This window comes from Schistocerca serialis, chromosome 10 (assembly GCF_023864345.2).
Source record: "Schistocerca serialis cubense isolate TAMUIC-IGC-003099 chromosome 10, iqSchSeri2.2, whole genome shotgun sequence".
In the NCBI taxonomy this organism is placed as follows: domain Eukaryota; kingdom Metazoa; phylum Arthropoda; class Insecta; order Orthoptera; family Acrididae; genus Schistocerca; species Schistocerca serialis.
Window position 1 is genome coordinate 253,060,002 of NC_064647.1, and position 21,085 is coordinate 253,081,086.

At 41.0% G+C, this 21,085-nt stretch overlaps 1 protein-coding gene across 3 annotated transcripts in view; it reads right to left on the reverse strand.

The window, feature by feature from the left end:
- The window catches only part of LOC126425308 (ubiquitin carboxyl-terminal hydrolase calypso), a 225,510-nt gene that overhangs the window by 43,080 nt on the left and 161,345 nt on the right, over positions 1 to 21,085 (reverse strand). For all 3 annotated transcript variants that reach the window (XM_050088288.1, XM_050088287.1, XM_050088286.1), the window contains one exon: positions 1,056 to 1,178. In XM_050088288.1, coding sequence (XP_049944245.1) covers positions 1,056 to 1,178 — 123 coding nt within the window. The remainder of the gene's footprint in view (positions 1 to 1,055; positions 1,179 to 21,085) is intronic.

Genomic DNA, 21,085 nt, shown 5'->3' on the forward strand with positions numbered 1-21,085 from the left:
ATTAAACTCTGATGTTAGTTTTGCCACAGTTCACTGCTTCTCCTATTTTACCAGTCTGCCAGCCTACGATGTATGACATTTGTAAATGAGGGATGACATCTGAACATGCTTTCACCTCCATTTTGCTACGTGTCGAAGACACTCACACAGCACTCCTCGAACACCCGACAAGTTGTGCAGTTTCTAAAATGCTCGTGCCGAGTCACCGGGCCGTCACAATCTGGCCTCGCTCAAACGCACACAGATGGCGCGCCTTCTACATTCTACACACTAACAGCACTCTCAGCGATACTACGTGCACCGTGCAAGTACCCGATTAGCAATCATTCGTCGCCAGATGACGCTGCTGTTGCCCGGACACATTTGTATCAATAGTAGATTGGTGGTCACAATGTTCTGGCTGATCAGTGTATTACTTCGTGCAATCATAAACTGTAGGTTGTAATCATGTTTTAGTAAGTAAATTAAAAAAAAAATTATTAAAACTTCTCTCTCTACACGTATAAACTGAAGTCTCCTGTTCGCTTCTTTTTGTGGCTCTGGGCTAGCCTCAGGAACTACTGTAGATATTTTGATACGGTCCCTGAATCCTCGGGATGCTTAAGGGGGAGTAGGATCAGGGGACCATTCATTAACTGACTCATTTTCTTTATGAGAAATAACTTTATATTTATAGAGCCACACACATAAAGTGCAGTCAGTGATAGCACCTATAGAAAGACTATCCACTCTCCAAAACACCTTGCCGAATAGTCTCGACAGTGAGAGGGAGAGAAAAACAGTACCGTCCAGCTGATGAAACAGGTGACACAGCAAAGTGTGAGCGGCATACTCAATTTGTGGTGGTTTCTCAGTTACTGGGCAGCTTACTTTTAGAATGAAAGGGGATCAGATTTGGTACCTTTCCATTTCAGAGCGAGTAATCTTTTAACCACTCATTCACTTCTCAGAAACATTACATATTTTTCACGAACAGTGCTTACATTCAATTTTTCTAAACAGAGACAGAAGCGAAAGCCACATGCGATACAGTGACTGCCGGCTACCTGTCGTACCTGTGGGAGAGTCCATCTTCTCTTCGGATGATCCGGAGCTGGGCCCGCCCACACGTATGACGACGAACTTCTTGAAGTCCTTTGCAGATGTCGGGCTGTTCTGCCCGGAGTTCCAGCTCCACCCTGAAATGTAAATCTGAAACTCTGAACCCACTCTCAGCACGAGCAAAAGGAGAAGAGTAGTGAAGGTGGCGTCAAAAAGAAGCGAGCGGCTAGAGGAGTGGCAGCACATCACAGATTCCTTATCGTGCGTTTGTGCCGTTTCGGCAAAACACGCATAAGTCGAAGACAGAGATACTTCGAAACCTCGCGTGTCAAAGATGACTTAAGGTAACTAAAGTGTAGAATGACACAGTGTAGACGAAACACGAAAACTCTAATACTTTTTGGTGCAGTGAAACGTACAGAAGGTGCCAACTGCTACCTGCAAGACATATATTACTGTGATGATATCAAAGGCCGCATGCTGACAGACTGACAACCCAACCGGTGAACTGCACTGCCAACTGACAGACGGCAGCACTGGCGGCCGAGTCAGCACACCCAGGGATACACGCAGCTACGATTGGTTAGCACTGGCTGGGCTATTCCCTACTTCTGTGGAAATTGTTCGGAACCGATCGCACGTGGGGTATCGCTCCACGAGGCAACTATTCGAGCTCACGCTCCGGCTCCAGAAGTCAGATCCCACACGGCAAGCAGCTCCGGGAAGACTCCGTCGGGACATCACTCGCTACTATGCGGGCAACTCTCCTCTCTGCACGTCACTGGGAGATCCGACTCTGCCGACGTAACGGTGCCGTGCTGGGAGGCCTCAGTATACTCCGATTTACTATTTCTTTGCCATTTTGACCGAGTCCAAATTAGCAGTAGTAGTATTTGCAAAGAAATTAGACAATTTTTCCGATTTTTTTGTCGGGACGCCGCCAGCGAAGTACAATCCCGAGAAAATCCGGTGTGCCTGCATAAGACTCCAGACTTTAACTTTGATTCCTACCTCAGAACTTAAATTTGTTCCAGTATTTGGGAAACTTTATGTTAGTCTTCAGACTTCAATTTGGACCAGCTTAAGAACTTTTAACTTAGTGGAACTCTGAAGTTGTTCTCGTTGTCGAGCACTTACTTCGAGAAAACCAGAGTTTGTTTCTTCGAAAGTTATCGATCGTGTTACAATAGAACCAATGATGTTGCTTGTGTGACGTATAATTTGTTTACGATATAGCTTTTTAATGGTGCATCTGACGTATTTTCGTGTGATATTCCCTCCGAGACGGAAAATACCACTTTTTGTTTGAGTTCAGAAGCACAGGAGTGGCATCTCAGTCTGCTACGAGAATTTGGAACTCGGAGCTTCCGCCAGTGCGGCAGGGACAGGTAAGCAAGGTCGCACCTCAAACGCCGCGATCACCTCTACCTCGTCACGAGGGGAGACGTCGGCACTGCAGTTACAAGTCGAGGGGAGTGGAGATCGATGGACCGCACTCGGCATCCCCCGTATTACGCGACGCTCGTACGGTGCCCCGTCCGGAGGCAGTCCTCGAGTAGATTTTTGAGAGATGGGAAGCGACTGCAGGTCCGTGCGAAGAACAATTTAAGCCCCATTCAAATGAGACTTCTGCACGGAGAGGTCACTCCTCCTCCTAGAGTTGGGTGGCATTCGTGTCCGATACGTACTGTCGGCACCCCCTCTTTTGGCCGCCGGTGAAAGTGCATCCGCTCACCTGGCACACACGTGCACTGTCCTGGGACCGACCAGCATTTCGGTGTGGTCCGGGCACAGTGAGGTGGAACGGAACAGTCGTTACACGGACTCGTGTAGGGGGTGGTGCACTCGGACCTGCGATACGGTGAAATCGTGCCGTTCTGTGTTCGCCTGCACTACTCTTCACAAACGTAACTGAAGACCGTGTAAAATGAGATGTCTGTAATACAGGGTGTTTCAAATCTCGATGGCAAAACTTAGGGAACCGATTCGTCATATAACGAGCAGAAAAAAACGTCTAGTAAACATAGGTTCTAAAATGCTCATCTTAAGAGCAATGTGCACTATTTTATTTTCAACATTGTGAAACAAATCTCTCTTACTGCAAGCTCTTTGCTTTCCGTGTATTGGGAGGAGGTAGTGTGGATCAAACCGAGGAGAAAATTTCCTTGTAAACGTGTACTCTAAAATGCATACCTTAAGAGCTGTGAGCACTTGTTGATCTTTGCTATTGTGAAACATCTCTTTTATTGCACAAATGACCATAGGTGTGAAGGTATGCATTTTAGAGCTCACATTTACTAGAGTTTTCTGCTTCTCCTTATAAGAGAAATACATTCCCGAAGTTCTCCCGTCGAGAAGTGAAACATCGTGAATAAAGTACTTTTTAGCAGTGACAGATTTCAAAGGCTTTGACATTCGGCCCAAAATCTGCACCGGGAGTGAAGGTTTCACACCTCGACGGTTAACAGTGGAAGGATGAGTAGTTTCGAGGTGACAGGAGTAACCTTCAGCACGTACGTGGTGACAAGTGGGTACAAAAATTATGAAAAACATTCATTAAGATCCCTGTATCACATTATCTCAGTTGTCAGACACTTTTATGCAAAATTTCAAGGACTGTTTTGCAGGAGACGGTGACTAAAAATTTAGGGTAACACATGCACCACAATTGTGGGCCTCCAAAACTACTCTTCGAGAACTGCAAAACTTGACAGGCTAACGGTGGGCCTACGGTGGGGCTCGGCTTGTAGGGACCGGACATTAATCGGAAGTGCCGAGTCGTCCGCCTCGCTCCACGCACGAAAAAGAGCTGGCCAAATTTCAGTCAGCCAGAGAAGTTGAAGAAAGATTCCATTTTTTGAAGGCACTGAATCAATCTCATTTGTGATTTTGTAGAACACAGAAAGACAATCAATCCAGGAGGCTGTGCTGTGACATTAAAAACCTGAGAAGAGGCATTCAAAACGAGAATGAGCGACACTGTCTGCTACTGCCAATATTGATGGAGCTCGACTACGTCCGGCCAGAAGACAGGAGAAATGCTGGGGCATTTCCGGACGCCTGCCAGGCTGCCCACACTTGCCTCACACTGACTGCTACCTCTCGTGGCACACACCACCGCCTGTGGCTCCGACTCGGAGCTGCTGTAGAGGTTGCCCACAATCTGGGGTAGCAGAACTTTACGTGGAGGGAATTTGTAGACTTGTAAAATGTACAATTGGTGCTTAAAATCTAAACTTTAATATGAGGTTAGTTTTCAAGATTTTTCTAATTAATTTCATCTAGCTATTCTAATCTTTTATTTAGAGACTAACGGAACCCTGTATGCCACTTCCACAAACGATCCTGCAGGTGGCTGAAGAGAAGGGAAAATACAAGTCAAATACTGTCCCGATCCCATCGCTCAGTCGTGTGTCGGTCATCGAGGTAACGACACGTGACACAGAACTGTTGAAACTAACATTCTATTTCTACCAGTAGCGCAATCACAGGTAATGACAAATTTAGTTACCATAAAAGTGATATGTATGTGATCTTAATGGACCATCATTTAATATGCTTCCATAAGCTTTTATTAATGTGGAGCCAGAGCACGTTCATGCACCATGTACCCTAAAATGGCCAGTACTGTGCCTGGTGCAAAGACTACAGATATTAATAAATGAACTCCAAAATGCCATGCACAACTTGTACCTTATTTTCTTTTTTAACTATTATCACTATGAATTGCTTTTTTATTTCACTGACAAATGTTTGTCAGATAAGGAATTCTGTTCACGTAGTACAATTTAAAACACACACACACACACACACACACACACACACACACACACCAAGTTGACAATAACTAAATTAGTGGAGCTAAATTTTATGCTGTCTGTGATTGCTCACATTCATGTTTTGGAAGTAATAGCTTATAAACGTAACAGAAAAATGGGAGTGAATATGTTTCCGAGGAGACTGATTTTACAGCGGCAGTGGTTGCCGAGAAACGGGCCCACCTCACATCTGCTCCTTCACTGTATTTGTCCAAGTTTTGCGGTAGACAATCACTGGGCGAAACTGCAGCTGCAACTGCCTCTGCCCGACATAATCCCGGACACAGTTTTCAATGTGCAGTAGTAGACTGATGCTACAGTAGCAGACAGTGGTGACTGTGATGAGCAGCTGAGAGATTAGTGTACGGGTGAATGAGGTCAAACTGAACCACCAATGAAGTGTGTTTTTGAAACTGTGTCAATTAAAGGATGAGGAAGAAAAGGCAAACTTAACTATTTATCTGTTAAATGTTAGAGCTAAAGTAACAATAAGCACTGTCAGAAATGACCACGATGAAATAAAAAAATATAAGAAGAGAAAAATTGACAGTAGATTTAACTGAGGATTTATGCCTGCTGATATCAAATCAAAATAAAAGAGTCAAATTTCAGAAAGCACAGTTTAAATAAAGAATTAAGTAATTGACATCAGAAGAACAGAGAACTCGTCACCTGCTCCCGTAGCTTCCAATGGACGTAATTCAGATGGATTTTCCAAATTAATTCTTAATGTAAACAGATCTCACAAACAACTGGAACATCATATATTGTAGAGTCGAGAGCCGAAAAGACCCAGTTGATATCAGTTTAGAAACACAGCAAACTGAAGTCACAGTAATGCGAAGGAAATGCCTTACAATGTAAATGCCTGTAGGAAATTAGGGAAGGAGGTTTCTTGGAAGTAGCAGCTGAATTAAGAGAAAACAGGAATTTTAAACTCTAAAGAGACGGGTGAGCTGTAACAGTCATTAAATCATTGAACTGAAAGAAATATTTCAACAATATGTGGCTGGGAAAATGGAAATACTACATTCGGTACTCGCAGATTTTGTGCACAGGAGAGTAGGTTACAAGGAATTACAAGGCAGGTGGCAGAGACTGCTAGTCACACCGATGTTAAAGGCACTGAAAGGACTACTAGTGAAGATAGTGAGGATAGAGAATATAGCACCCACCCTGTGGATCTGAGGGAGAAGCTTGAGGAATGTGGGTATCTAATTGAATTAAAAGGACGTACCATGCCACTACTCAGAATTACAACAGGAAAATGCTGGGAGGAGTTTCTTCTATAAAGTAAAAGTCATCTATCAAATAATCACAAACATTGGACTTGTGACATTTTTTACACCCTCATCATCTGTAAGTGAGCAAGTTTTTATAAGGGTAGTTTTGTTATAGTTCTAATAATAATTAAATGGAATCCGAGTAGTCCTAAAAGATTTAAATTGTATGTAGATGATGTCCTGTACAAGTTCAAATATTTGTTTCGTATTTCATTACTTGTCAGCATACATCATTAAGGTGCCACACGGAGCCGTTAACATCAAGGAGAACCTGGAAGTACTCTGTTCTGTGAAAAACTGCAGAAGTGACAACAAATATTGTAAACTACAACTGTATAAAAACTATCAGTTTTCAATGTGGGCTCAGTAACTGCCCAGACTATGTACCCTGCATTCACATAATAATCCTCCTATATTATTTAAAACTGACAGAAAAATTTTGAAGAAAGTAAGAACAGAAGACAATTATTTCATTAGAATTAATGGAGAATGATACACAGAATTGGTGACGCCTTTCACTACAGTGTGCAATTTATAAGGAACGCGTAACAAGTACCTGAAGATGAGACAATACTGTATTGAAATTGACTGTTCGTTCACAAGACTAAAGGTAAAAATAAAATAGAAAATACACCTGTAAGGAAATTGACTTTCACTGGAATAAATAAAATAGCAGCTGGAAGTTCTATGGATGTTCGGTATGTAGCTGATTCCAGAAACTACTCCAGTATTCTCACGGATATTCAGAGACAGTTTTTCACTGGCACAGAATGATAAAGGAGTATCAAATTTGTAAAAGGATATCTAAAGGGTTATGCTGGGAAATGGAGAGTTTTTAATGTGAAGGAATTCAGGAACTGGAAAGATATTGTGAAGCAGTTTAAAGAGAACTAATGTTCAAATGGAAAATGGCAGAAACTGACCTTAGAGTTACTAGACCCAAGACTATACAGCCTTAAATGAGGTGGGTTCCAAAAGTGTATTTTGAATGGCATCTAAGAATAACCCAGTTCTTAGACTGTAACAACCCAACGGTAATTTTCTCTTTTTCAAATTCACTCTATCAATACCGGTCTCCCTGTTAACGAATCGCTCGATCCCATCTTCTGTCAATATTTACGTAATTTTGCAGAGGTGTTGCCTTTTAATGTATTAATTCATTATTCTTATTCCTTTATCCTATTGGATGGTTATGAAAATTTTCAGTACTTTTTTTTAAACAAAAGTATGTTCATTCTGAAAAACTAGTCATCCAGGTATTTTCGTGTACAACTTAAAACAAAATCAGACAAAAATAATTGTTACTGTCAATACAAGTTATATTTTGATTTTGCAACAGTGCAAGAAACTATTTTTGTAATGTATGAAATTAATGTCTCAGAATTGATCAGTGTAACTTCTTTGAGACATCATCTCTGACACAAGAAGTCTTTGGTAGTAAGTTATCATAATGTGGCGGCAGACAGTCTGCCTTAAGATACAGTTGGGGTACACCGAGTTAAATTTCATCTCCGTTTTGTGGAATAATGTGCATTAAAAATATGACTCTAAATATGAAGAAATGTGCGGTGGAAAATTTGAGAACTATTACATTTTGATACATGAAAAATGGCAAAATAAATTAGGAACAGTAAAAGAAAATCAGTGTTTCAGTCATTTAAACATTACAACCCAGACTGACAATTTAAACAGTTTCTATGACTTAATTTCAACCCTCAACACTTAAACTGTAAAACAAGAAGATAAATACAGATCAATAACTACCTTTTCATTATATTATTTTTGTCTTGCAAGAATATGATGATTTGATAAAATGTGAGACAGATATTTATACATTTACTGTCAGTGAGCCAGTGTGGATGGTAGTTTATAAGATGAGCCAGTCAGTGGGAGCTGCCTAGTAGATATTACTTGGTAAAATGGTCATCTGTGTACGAGACAAACTGTGGGGAAGGAGTTGTCAAGAGTCAGTTCACTTTTAAAGTGCTTGCAGTAACAGGATACTCTTAATAAAGCTTTTGCAGAAGAAAAGTGGAGAAAGAATGGTCGGGTTTCACAAGGGAGACAAAACCCCACAAGAAACTGGCAAACGTCACTACTGTGCAGTAAAGAAACACAATTGATAGGCCGTATAAATATGAAGCAAAAAGAGTAACTGGGAGCAGGTCTGACAAAGGGGAAAGATGTACAAACACAACTGTCCACTTTTAGGATGCAGAAAATGTTTCAAGTACCGAGGAAGGGGTTGCCCTGAAGGACTGCATACAGTGAAACCTCCTTAAAACGTTCCTCCATATAATGTTTTCCTCTATGTTATGTCCATAGATTTAAGTGTCAGGAAGTCGTTTCTGAAAGTATTTGTATGGAGTGTAGCCATGTATGGAAGTGAAACATGGACGATAACTAGTTTGGACAAGAAGAGAATAGAAGCTTTCGAAATGTGGCGCTACAGAAGAATGCTGAAGGTAAGGTGGGTAGATCACGTAACTAACGAGGAGGTATTGAATAGGATTGGGGAGAAGAAAAGTTTGTGGCACAACTTGACTAGAAGAATGGATCGGTTGGTAGGACATGTTTTGAGGCATCAAGGGATCACAAATTTAGCATTGGAGGGCAGCGTGGAGGGTAAAAATCGTAGAGGGAGACCAAGAGATGAATACACTAACCAGATTCAGAAGGATGTAGGTTGCAGTAAGTACTGGGAGATGAAGAAGCTTGCACAGGATAGAGTAGCATGGAGAGCCGCATCAAACCAGTCTCAGGACTGAAGACCACAACAACAACAACAACATGTCCATATGCTGAAGATTAGCTGGGAATATCACATAATTAATAAGGAGGTACTGAATAGAAATGGGGGGAAGAGAAATTTGTGACACAACTTGACTAGAAGAAGGAATCGGTTGGCAGGACACATTCTGAGCCATCAAGGGATCACCAATTTAGTATTGGAGGGAAGCGCGGAGAGTAAAAATCATAGAGGGAGACCAAGAGATGAATATGCTAAGCAGATTCAGAAGAATGTAAGTTGCAGTAGTTATTCGGAGATGAAGAGGCTTGCACAAGAATAGAGTAGCACGGAGAACTGCACCAAACCAGTCTCTGGACTGAAGACCACAACAACAACAATGTCCATATTTTCCGTTCCCAACCAAAACCCCTTATGCACAATTCTAAAGTTTCCTCTTTAGCGTGTTTCCTCTACATGACTATTTCCTCCCTGCAACGCTCATATTTTTGGAACCCTAACCAATTATTTCCCTCTTCATAGCATTTAAGCCTCTGGCTTAGATGCTTCATTTTCTGTTCTACCGATTTGCACAGACTCCGTGCTCAGTGTGAGACACAGGTCAGAGTCAGTGCCCAAGTTACGTGAGATGTGATGCACATTGTGCTTTTTGTTTGTTTCATTGGTGTTCCTAGCATTTTTTTTTTTAAGCAAATGGTGAACATTTGTACAGTGTGTGCCCCTATTCCTGGTGCAAATCTGCACTAGATGGATAGTGCTTAAAAATGGAAGGGGAAATAGGGATTTTTTTGTAAAGTCATTCATTTGAAATAAGAAATTCTGACAACGAGAGCTCAAGGCTCCTATTACTTTTAGAAAATGTTGTTCTCTTACATAGGTATCACAGAATTACGTTACTACTGTTCCCACAGGGTGAGGAGCCCTCCACGGGGAACGAACAAGAAATGCCTGGACCCTGCCGTGCTGGCACTGTAAAATGCACTTCACACTTCTACGAAAGCAGAAGTCCGGCACAAAAACAAAAATTGCTTAAATGCTGTTCGTAAATGAAACTGAAATCCTTATAAGTATTGACATATTTAATAAAGATCCTAACTGCAGCAATTATGTGCACTTATCACAATGAAAGGAAACGGTACGAAATATAGTGAAGTACACAAAAAGGAACACAGGAAACAACAACGGCTACCTCACACAGTACTGTCAGCTAGCTAATGTAGGCCGCAAGCAAAAATGAATGACTACCCTGAAGCTGTCTGTCCTTTAACGACCCCTACTGATTCAGGACTAGTGACTGGTCTGCAGTTGACACACTTGTAACGAAAACAACAGTGTATAAAGTGCAGTGCAGTGAATCGGAATAAAGTGCAGTGCAGTGAATTGGAAGAAAGTGCAGGTCAGCAGTATAACATTTTCGGAAGAGTTTGTATCGAGCAGTGGACACAGCTTGGAAGCGTAAGAAGATTTCTATTGAGGAAAAAGTTTCAGTTATTAAATAAGTAGAGGCCAATCCTCGTTTGTGTCAAATGGAGCTAGTTAAGCAACTGAAACTGGCCCATCCACTCTCAACACTATATTGAAAAATTAAACGTACATAATGGAAGCTGCCGAGAAGTCTGGGAATTCGAAGCTTACGCGGATGAAACATTCGACGTACAATGAAATGGAGCGAGTTTCAGTAACTTGGTTTTGGTAAGTGTGCGCTGCAAATATCCTCATAAACGAAACCATTCTGAAGGAAAAGGCATTACAAACAGCTTTGCAGTTAGGGATTAAAGATTTCGAGGCATCTGATGGTCGGATTGATAAATTCTGATAGTGCCACAGAGTCGTGTGAAAAGCAGAATGTGGGCAGAGTGAAAGCGTAAACCAGCACGCTGTAGCTCAACAGATGCAGACACTCCCTAATCTCGCAGTCAGGTACGAGCTACGTAACATTTCTAACACACTAAACTGGCATATTCTTTAATTTAATGCCAGACAAGACTTATTTTTCGTGGCGAAAACTGCCTCAGTGATAAGAAAAGTGAGGAACGCCTTACTGTTGGTTGTGCATGAACAATGATGGCAGTGAGAAACTAAAACCTTTGGTCATTGAGAAGCCTAAAAAAGTCTGAGATGCTTCAAATACAATTCTATCTTTCTGTGCAAATAGACAAAGGATACTACAGCACGGATGACTAGTGAAATATTTTTAAATTTTCTTAGACTATTTGATGTCAAAATGGGGAGTGCTACAAGAAGAGTATCGTTGTGATAGATGTGCAGCATACCCCTAGATACTTCATTTCTGAGATGTGTAAAAGTGGTTTTCCTGGCATCCAATTGCACTAGCCATCTACAGCCTAAGGACTTCGGGATAATACGTGTCCCGAAGTTTAAATACGGAACAGCTTCGGAAAGGAAGGCCTCGAATGCTGCAAACACGAGAAAGCTGGGAAACTATTATAACTCACAGTCGAAGCTTAATTTTTAAGAAGCTACGAATATGATAATGTATTCACGGAGGGGAGTGAGTGCTAAAACTGCCAGAAACTGTTTCGAGAAAGTGGGAATCCGTGAGATCGAGACGGTTGCTTCAGTGGAAATAGGTGGATGTGAATTGAGTTTGATGAATTAGTAGGCAATGATTGTGTCACTTTTGAGGAGTTTGTGACCGTAGGTGATCATGTGGCAACTACAGGAGTGCTGAGTGTTGAGGAATTGACTGCTGAGAGAAGAATGGAGAATGGAAACGAAAATGAAAGTGATAGAGAAGTGGAAGATGAACCTGTGTCCTCAAATACAAAGGCAGCTGAAGGATTTGAAACATCCAAAACGTTTACGATGGCCCACAGACTTCAGCACACAACAATAGCACAACTTTCTCATTTGGAGCAATAAATTGTTCTGATACAATCCACGAGAAATAGGCAGCAAACACTTCTATTTGGCTACTTCAAAAACTCGAAGGTATGTGACGTTCAAGTTGTGTCAATCCATAGATTTTTGCTAAAATTTGAATGAAATTGTATTTTACAATTTCATTATTAAAGTAATTGTTTGCAGCTAATTCTCTTTTAATTTTTACCATTTACTGTGTTTTTCTGTGGTATATTCTCAGTAAATTTTGACTCGACTTCCATAATTATCAACTGGACATCATCCTCTTTACAGAGTTACCGTATTTACTCGAATCTAAGCCGCACTTTTTTTCCGGTTTTTGTAATCCAAAAAACTGCCTGCGGCTTAGAATCGAGTGCAAAGCAAGCGGAAGTTCTGAAAAATGTTGGTAGGTGCCGCCACAACTAAATTATGCCGTCGAATATATGTAGCGCTACACAGGCATGCTTTGTAGGCACAAAGATAAATACTGGCGCCAAAACCTCTGCGTCAGTAAATAAATTTAAAATAAAAAAGGTGGAAGACGAGCCTTTTTTCTTTTTTCTCCGCACCGAGTTTCAACAACTGCATTTTCATACATTATCCAACGAAGTAAATACAAATTCCGTATTGTTCATCTTCGAATGTAGCAGAATTTCAATGTACTACAAAAATCCGACTGATAAAACTGTTTGGGATGTTTGTCAATGGCCAACTCTACGTTCTGAATTTTTTCCTACCTGTGAGAAGAGATGGTTGCTAATAGGAACCTGATGAAATGTGGATCACATGCAGTATTCTCTTCACCATAAGAATAATACGAATATAAACATTTTGCCATGTATTCTTTCGGGTTTGCTGTTATCTCATTTAAATCATGTCTGCCTTATAAACTACAAAACTAGAGAGAGACAACAGCAAATGCTGAAGAATATATGTATCGTGTCATATTTATATTCGTATTATTCTTATGCTTAATATTGATACAGTCAGAAACGAAGCACGGCAACTGAGTAGATTTTTAAATCTAAGATGACTAATTTCTGTGCAGAATTTGATGTACTAAAGAAGCGGCCGCAAAGATTTTCAAACGGAGAAAAATTTTCGCTAAATTCTCGTTCAGAACATTCTTTATCATTTGGTTCTTGTTGATCATTATCAAAGAAAGCAGCAGTGTAAGTAACAACAAATAGCAGTCTCTTGCCATTGTTTCGTTAATGAGACGATTCCTCTCTCTCTCTCTCTCTCTCTCTCTCTCTTTTTTTTAATTGTAAGCGGCGGTTGCGCGCACAAAAGCAAGCCATGCCGCAAGCGGCGACAGACCGTAAACATGCACTATCAGAATGCGACAAACAATGCATGATACAGTACAGTAATGCATTTTCAGCTTAGGGTGACGTAAACACGTATAACAAAAAAAACGGCACTCATCAGATCGAAGCAAAATAAGCAATCGATTCAAACCAGACGAAGCACGTGAAAAACGAAGGGTACCCGTATAAATATGGACCGAGTGCCTGACGCATAGCAATGGCTACCTGGTAAAGCTTAACTGCTAAGCTTACGACTCGAACCAAATTACTGTAGCTGTATCGTCATTCATTCGACCTAAATTGTGTCTCATATTACAATGGACCAACTTTGTTTCGATTTGGAGGTGCGGCCTAAAACTTTTCTCTCCCCTTGAATTTCGAGTCTCAAATTTCAGGTGCGGCTTAGATTCGAGAAATTTTTTTTTCCTTTATTTTGAGTCTCATTTTTCAGATGCGGTTTAGGTTCAAGTACAGCTTAGATTCGAGTAAATACGGTATCCTACATCCAGTGTTCAGAATTCGTGGTCCCTTAAAGAAACATTACATAAAGGTTTCATAGAGGATATACTGGAGAAACAGAAACTGCATCCACTGTCACTAAAGGGCTGCCAGCTGTACGTCATGCTTAAACTAATTTTTATAAGCTTTACACTGGTTATAGTATTTAGGTAATATGGAAGGGATGTTATACATTACTGGCAGCAGTATTAGGAAGTGTGGCTGTTAGTTGCAGAGAGTTCTTGTAACATAAAAATTAGAGGAAAAAGTGATAATATGAATTCATCTTTCTCCATAGGCCACTACCCTCCAATTATTCCAAAGTTTTTGCATTGTGGTGAGAAAGTAAGGACAGATGCTTTCTCCATGCACCATTGCCCCCTAGTTATTCCAAAGCTTTTACACTGTGGTGAGAGAGTAGGCACAGATGCTTCGTAGGACACATAATTATGAAACCAGGGAAGCAGACAGTGACTGCTAATATTCGACACGTCGAGTGTGCTGTCAGTCCCGGGGACTGGCGGTGAACGTTCCTTTTGGACAAAAACAGTCTGTGGGGACTGAGAGTGCACTTTTCATTTGGGTGACAGCAGTAAACAGGAATGGCACTAGTGAGGTTAAAAAACAAATGTCTTAATTTTAATGAAGTGTACTAAACAGCTCGGCACAAAGATGAGGTTTAGATTTGGACATACTATAAAAGGTAACCAACTCTTCGTTGCATTCTGCCCGAATGTTTTCGTGTTTGCCTTGAAACATTCAGAATATCTATTCACTTTATGTACCTTTCCTTCATTCATTTCCAATCGGTGTTTTTTTCTTCTCGTATAGACACCGAATGGAGTTCCTCTGTGTGAATGCCGTACAAACGCAATTGGCGACAGTATCTGAAAATATTTCAATAGATACTTTCCATCCCGTCACATCTCTGAATATGCATAATTCATTCACGACAGCAGTGTTCGCGAAAAGATCAAATGCTAATTTTAGATGCTACAATACTGGCTTTCTCGATTGACTGCTATAGGCTCACAGCTTATTAGGGACTTCAACTTCAGTTTCTCCTTTATAATATTCAGTAACAATTTTTCATTTTTGATAAACCCCTCATTTGGTTGTCACATTTTCCATTTCATTCTAATATATGACAAGAGCCAAAATGTCTCTCATCTTTCGGTTTCGGAACCATAATTCCTCAACTATTCTGTTCTGCAATCACTTTCCTGCATTTCAATTTGGTTGTTACAATTTCCTTGGGAATTCGTTTGCAATTTTGTCAAAAGGTTCTGACTGAATGTGTATTCTCTGTTACAAGTTTGCTGTCCAAATATACACCAGTATACCAATTATAGCTACATAGTGTACGGTCTTTATCAAATGCCTTTTGACACAAATTCATCACATCATTTGTAGGTGTGGTATTTTCTTTATTGAGTCCTTTGCCAGTGTAAAACCAAAAACTGTAGCAGTGTCCATTATCACAGCACAATTTAAAATTTTTTATGCTTTACTCACGTCTCTTTTGTTTCAAATACTGCCCGACCATTCTTCCTCAGAATGGCATTAGAGACTTACGGACACAGTATCTTGGCAGGATCGTATTAATTTTTGTTCAGTTCATTGATGATGAATTGAACAATTGATTGACTATCTAAAGAATCAACATTTTTATTGTCTGCAGATTGGAGCATTCTCAACAGCAATTTCAAAACAATCTCTACTCACCACCTTTCGCAGGAATGTTTGAATGAACAGCGGATCCTTGGACCGACATTAATGTACGAGGTCTGTTCAAAAAATTCCTGAACTTTGTCCACAAAATTTTTCTGTGCTTACCTTTTACTTATTATGCACGGTCTCCTTTGAAATACTCCCCTCCACAAGTGATACACCATTGCAACACCATTTCCACTTCCGGAAGCAGCCTCAGTACACCTCTTGCTGGATCGCACAAAGCACCGTCTGCGAATTTTATTTTACCTCATCCAGTATTGCAAATCTTCATCCTTTCAACAGCGTTTTCAACTTTGTGAATACAACAAAGTCTGCAGGGGCCAGGTCTGGAGAGTACGGAGAATGAGGCAGCACAGTGATTTCGTTTTTTGTGCAACAGTCGCGCATCAGCAGGGACGAATGTGAGGATGTGTTACTTTGATGCAAGAGCCACGAATTGTCTCACCACATTTCAGGCTGTTTCCTTCTCACATTTTCTCGCAGGCGTCACAACACTTCCCGACAGTACCATCGATTAACAGTCTGTCCTTGTGGCACAAATTCGTGATTAACTAATCCTTCAAAGTCAAAGAAAATTATCAGCAAGACTTGACAGAATGAGCTTTTTTTGGTCCCGGAGTACCTTTCCCGACCATTTTTTGAAGACTGAACCTCGGTCTCAACACGGTAATCATGACCCACGTCTCATAATCAGTTACAATTCCCTTAAGAAACATGTCGTTCTCATTTGTGCGATCCATAAGCTCTTCACCGATTGCGAGGCAGTTTTTCTGGTCTTCCTCGTGAGCCCTGGGATGAACTTGGTGGCAACACAATGCATTCCAAGATGCTGTGTCAGGATTTCATAACATATCCAAATAAAATGGCCCATTCTTCTGCAATCTCTTGCACAGTCAGTCTCCGACTGGCACGCACAACTTGTCTGACGTTCCGCTGAGATGAGCGCCACCAGTAGATGTCGAAGTGCATCCCGAACGATGGTCATCTATCTTCTGCCTGGCCATTTTTAAATTGTATGAACCATTCGTAACACCGAATTCGGACTAAGCACTCGTCACCACAGGCTACCTGCATCATTTGGTGTGTCTCTGTAAAGGTTTTCTTGAGTTTTATGCAAAATTTAGAGCAGATGTGTTGCTACTCCAACTCTGCCATCTCAAAATATGAAAAACTGTGCAACACGGCATTCTACTCAATACAGCACTGAGTAACAACTACGAGACATGTAACAATGGAACTTCCAGCAGTGACACTTGAAACACAGGCTTCTGCAGGGATGCCAACCGCATTTTGCTCCGACACATCTCTGGTGCAAAATTGCAAATGTTCCAGAAGTTTTTAAACAGACCTCATATGGATGGAGGTTTCACCAACCCCATCCACAAAATCAATAAAACAATCACTTTATTTCTTCCTCGTTTGTTGGCACCAACTGATTGAAATGTTTGAAAACCATTGCCATTTATAAATAGTTTTCTGTTGAGGACACCCACAGCTCAAGTGAAAATGTGGGAAATTTCATTGTTTTTTTGCGCCAACTCCATTTATCGAACTATTCTGAAACGTCTGTATAACTTCCGTAGAAAAACTCCTACAGCTTTCACAATAAACAGACTTTTTGTTGCACTCATTTATCAATCTTGGTTTTTGAGATATTTAATTTTGAAATCAGGTCTCCTTTCTGGACACCCTGTTTTATTTATGCACATATTAATGTGATAAATATTGATCAATTAAATATTGAACTCTTGACATGTTGTAGCCAGGAAAAAAAAGGATAGAATGTCCACAGTTACAATTTTAACTATAAAGTAAATAAGTGTCGATATTTAAGATGAGATTGCACGCCGTTCAGTCTCGTATCAATGGCTGACGCATAAATACGCTGCCCGTCCGGGTCGATAGAAAACAGACTTCACTATCTACGGTTGCGTCGCTGGCAAGCGAGTCACGTAGAGTTAAGAAACTGTTGACACTAACACTCGTACTATTACAGCCGGCTACAACACTGGCATATTTGTGATGCATTCACTCAGCTGTGTCACGCCAAAGAGAGGATGAATGAACTTTGCACAGATCGGCGAAAGTTGCCGAAGATGACTGCCACACGGAGGGAGCGTACAGGCTGCAGAGTTGCAGTGTGCACTGGCTCAAACCTTTTCTGTACATCAGTGCTGTGTTGTGAAATAGCTACCTGCCATGTTCCTTAGCTCTGTGGATGCTGTGTTGCACTACAGGCACAATCACAGGTAATGTCAAAAGTTACATAACCTTTGCAATTCAGTTATTGTATAGTTGATACGTACAGTATTTCATACGGATTTATATCTTTTATGATTAGTGAAATGTGCTGCTGTGGCTGTAAATGTTCAATAAAAAATAAGACTCCTTAGTATTCCTGTAATTTCATATATTAATACTAATGGTAAAAAGTAGTGCTTTGATGCTAATCAGGGGAAAACTACCATTCATTATCACATGTCTTCTCACCTGTGTGTGTGTGTGTGTGTGTGTGTGTGTGTGTGTGGTGAAGGCCACAGTAAACTGAAGTTTAACTGTTGTGGATTGTAAAATGATATTAAATCACAAACAATGAACACATTTTTTCAGTATATTCACAATTCACAACACCACAGTCTTTTACATCACTGGGGATGGCACAAAAATTGAAATTACTAACTTACAACAACGGAAAGTGCAGGATCAGATGACATTAATATGCGAAGGATAGATTCCTACTTGCCACACAGACAAGGCTTACAGACAGGCACAAAGAAAAAGAATACTGGAAATATTTTAGCTTTTGGACCAGGCCTTTCTTTGGAGCATAAAATACACACACATTTGGAAAAAAGCTCGTATCCACACAGTCATTTCCTCTGCCTGCTACTCCCTTCCCTGCTCCCACTCCAGTGCAATGCATGCCTTTCATCCCACTGACACACTTAATTGCTGTAGCCCCCCCACCTCCCCCAATGTACCATTGCATGGCCTTCCAATGCTATGTGCCCACTCTCCTGCCCATGCCACATTCCTGCACACTCCCAGAGGCTACCCTGCTATCCCTCCCTCTCCCCTGCCTTGTCCCACTTCCGCTAGATTGACACACACGTCAGATGCAGTTGCAGTCGCAGTCGGGCCTCGGTACCCGGTGACACTGGCTAAGTGTGTGCGAGTTGTCGCCGTCTGCACGTGCGACAGTTTTCTACTCGAAGAGGAGCTCTGTTCGAAAGCTGGAATATTTCCAGTATTCTTGTCTCCTGAATGTGGTGATTGCAGTCTATCATTTCTGTAGCTTAATCCAATAATAAACATAAAGATAATGAAGAACAACAAATTTAATTTAATAACATAAAGCCAATGAACAACAACAAATTTAATTCAATAAGTACTGCTAAGTTATGCACAAGAAATGTATTTTTAGCTTACATTACACAACTTACGAGTATCAATTTTTGGGCACTAGAAAATGCGCTCAGAACCCCAACGTGGGTTTGTATACAATATGAGCAAAGCAAATGTAACCTACGACTTACAACTGACGAATATCTCTGCCAGTCGACCACTCAAACCCGGGTTCGCTACCTCTCACGGCAGGTGCACGAGTCACCAGGCTATGCGTTATGTTGCAGGTTAGGCATTTTTCACCAGTTTTCGCATAGAGTATATCATTTAGTATTGCTGTCACTTTACAGACATCATCCCAGTCATCCATTAATTTCCTGTCTGTGGATTTGATTAATAAGCAGTTTCTTTTCTTTTGTAATAATTATGAGAGCCCACTGCTGAATTGATTGAAATTTTTGCTTTATCAGTGGTGAGGGGGTATCCAGAAAAGAAAAACTTAACAGAACAGCGCGAGAGGAACTTATCTCTTCTACATCCCATTCCATTGCCTACAACTGCTAGCAATAATGTGTTTGGTAATTTGTATTAAAGGGAATAGCCCCATTTATATCTAAAGGAACCCATCTTTCATAGTTTCCTGTCTGCAACACAAATGTGAACTTCACGCATTTTGTCCGTAATTTTTTTTTTTTTTTTTTTTTACACTAAAAACTGCGCCAATATGCTCAACAGCTTCAATTTCAATTTCAAAATTCAAAATAGTTGGAAGGAGTATCTTTCGTGCTACTATTCCTTTTCAAATTTTCCCACCATATCTACCATCCAATCACAGATGCCATGTACTTCTTTTCTATTTTTAAGAAATCTTACATTTCAAAATTTCAATAAAATCTGATGATCTCTTCATATTTTTCTTCACTTACGAAATACTCTGGCATCTGACAAAGTCCCATCAAACTTATCATAGTAATAAAAACTTACATTACAACAAACTTAAAATAACGATACAATTCTACATCAAAAGCTATTAAAGACACATAAACATCCACAACACAATGTAGTGTAATTCTTGTCATGCACTATAATACATACACAGCAAACGGATCACCGCAACTGAATAATACTTTCGAGAAATGTAGCGCAGACGGCATATGTAAGTAAGCAGCGTATTTGAACATGCACAGATTCCTCCGTACTTCCTCAAAAGGTCCACAGGTAAATAAATAAAACAATCTCGAGGAATCTGTCAACTAGCAAAACCAGTGCTGGCAGCCACAGACAAAGTGATATTTCTCGTCAGTGTCGGTAAGGGTGTCACAAAAAATTGTAGATTTGAAAAGGCGACTGATGACAACAAATTGGGAAGGAAGTTTTACGTAACACAGTATTGCCATTCTTCGAGGGCACACTGCACTAACCGAGATATCCACCTAACGTGAAGCAATACAGTGTAGGGGAGTGGTGTAGGGAATGCAGGAAGGCCTGCAGAGGACTGGCACTTGATGCAGGGAGTGGCAATCAGCCCCCAACGTAAACAAAGGTACGCATTGGTGGATGCACAGACAGAAAAAGGTCCTTTACCGTACAATTACACAAATGTGGTGCAATCACAATATTTAGGATTACCTGGGAGCAGTACAAAGTGGAATGACCACACAAAATTAACAGCAAATAAGGCAGATTCATCAGAAGAATCCTCAAGGAAATATAGTTTCTCGTCACAACGAGCAGCTTACAAAACATCCGTCTGAGCGATACCCAAATACTGCTTGTCAGTAAGGGATGCATAGCAGATGGGACCAATAGAGGAAATAGAGAAAATACAAAGAAGATCAGCACATTTTGTTACAGGTCCACCAAGTATTCACAAAAGCGTGACAGAGACGAACGACCACTCCAGTGGCCAACACTGCGAGAGAGGCATTCTGCATCAGAGTGTCGTTAAATTTACAACAGTACACATTCTCAGAATAATCGTCAAATATATATCGCTTCCTCCTATGTGTAGCTCACGAAAAGAGCACGAAGATAAAATCAGAGAGTCGAGCCCAAACGGAGGCTTGCTGACGGTCATTCTTCCACAAACTATTTGTGATTGGAACGAGACAGCAGTACATGGAGTACCCTCACGAAGTACAGATGTCGCTGTAGATGCAGACAGTCGACATTTCGACCTCCACGGGATGCGCGGATGGGTGACGGCACGTGATGGTGGCAGAAGGTGTGTAGCAAACCGGCCTCACGCCACCTGTAACACTCCGAGTATAACACCTGGCCGTCTGCACACATTCCGCACCTGCCCAAACCTCTCCAACCGTATCGGCAGGAGGGACTGCGGTGTCTTCTCGTGGGCCTCGGAGACTGTGACATACGGTTGCAGTATGAGGCTCGCATTGTTGAGATTGACAGATTTCTGTACTCTGTTCCAAACGAACATCT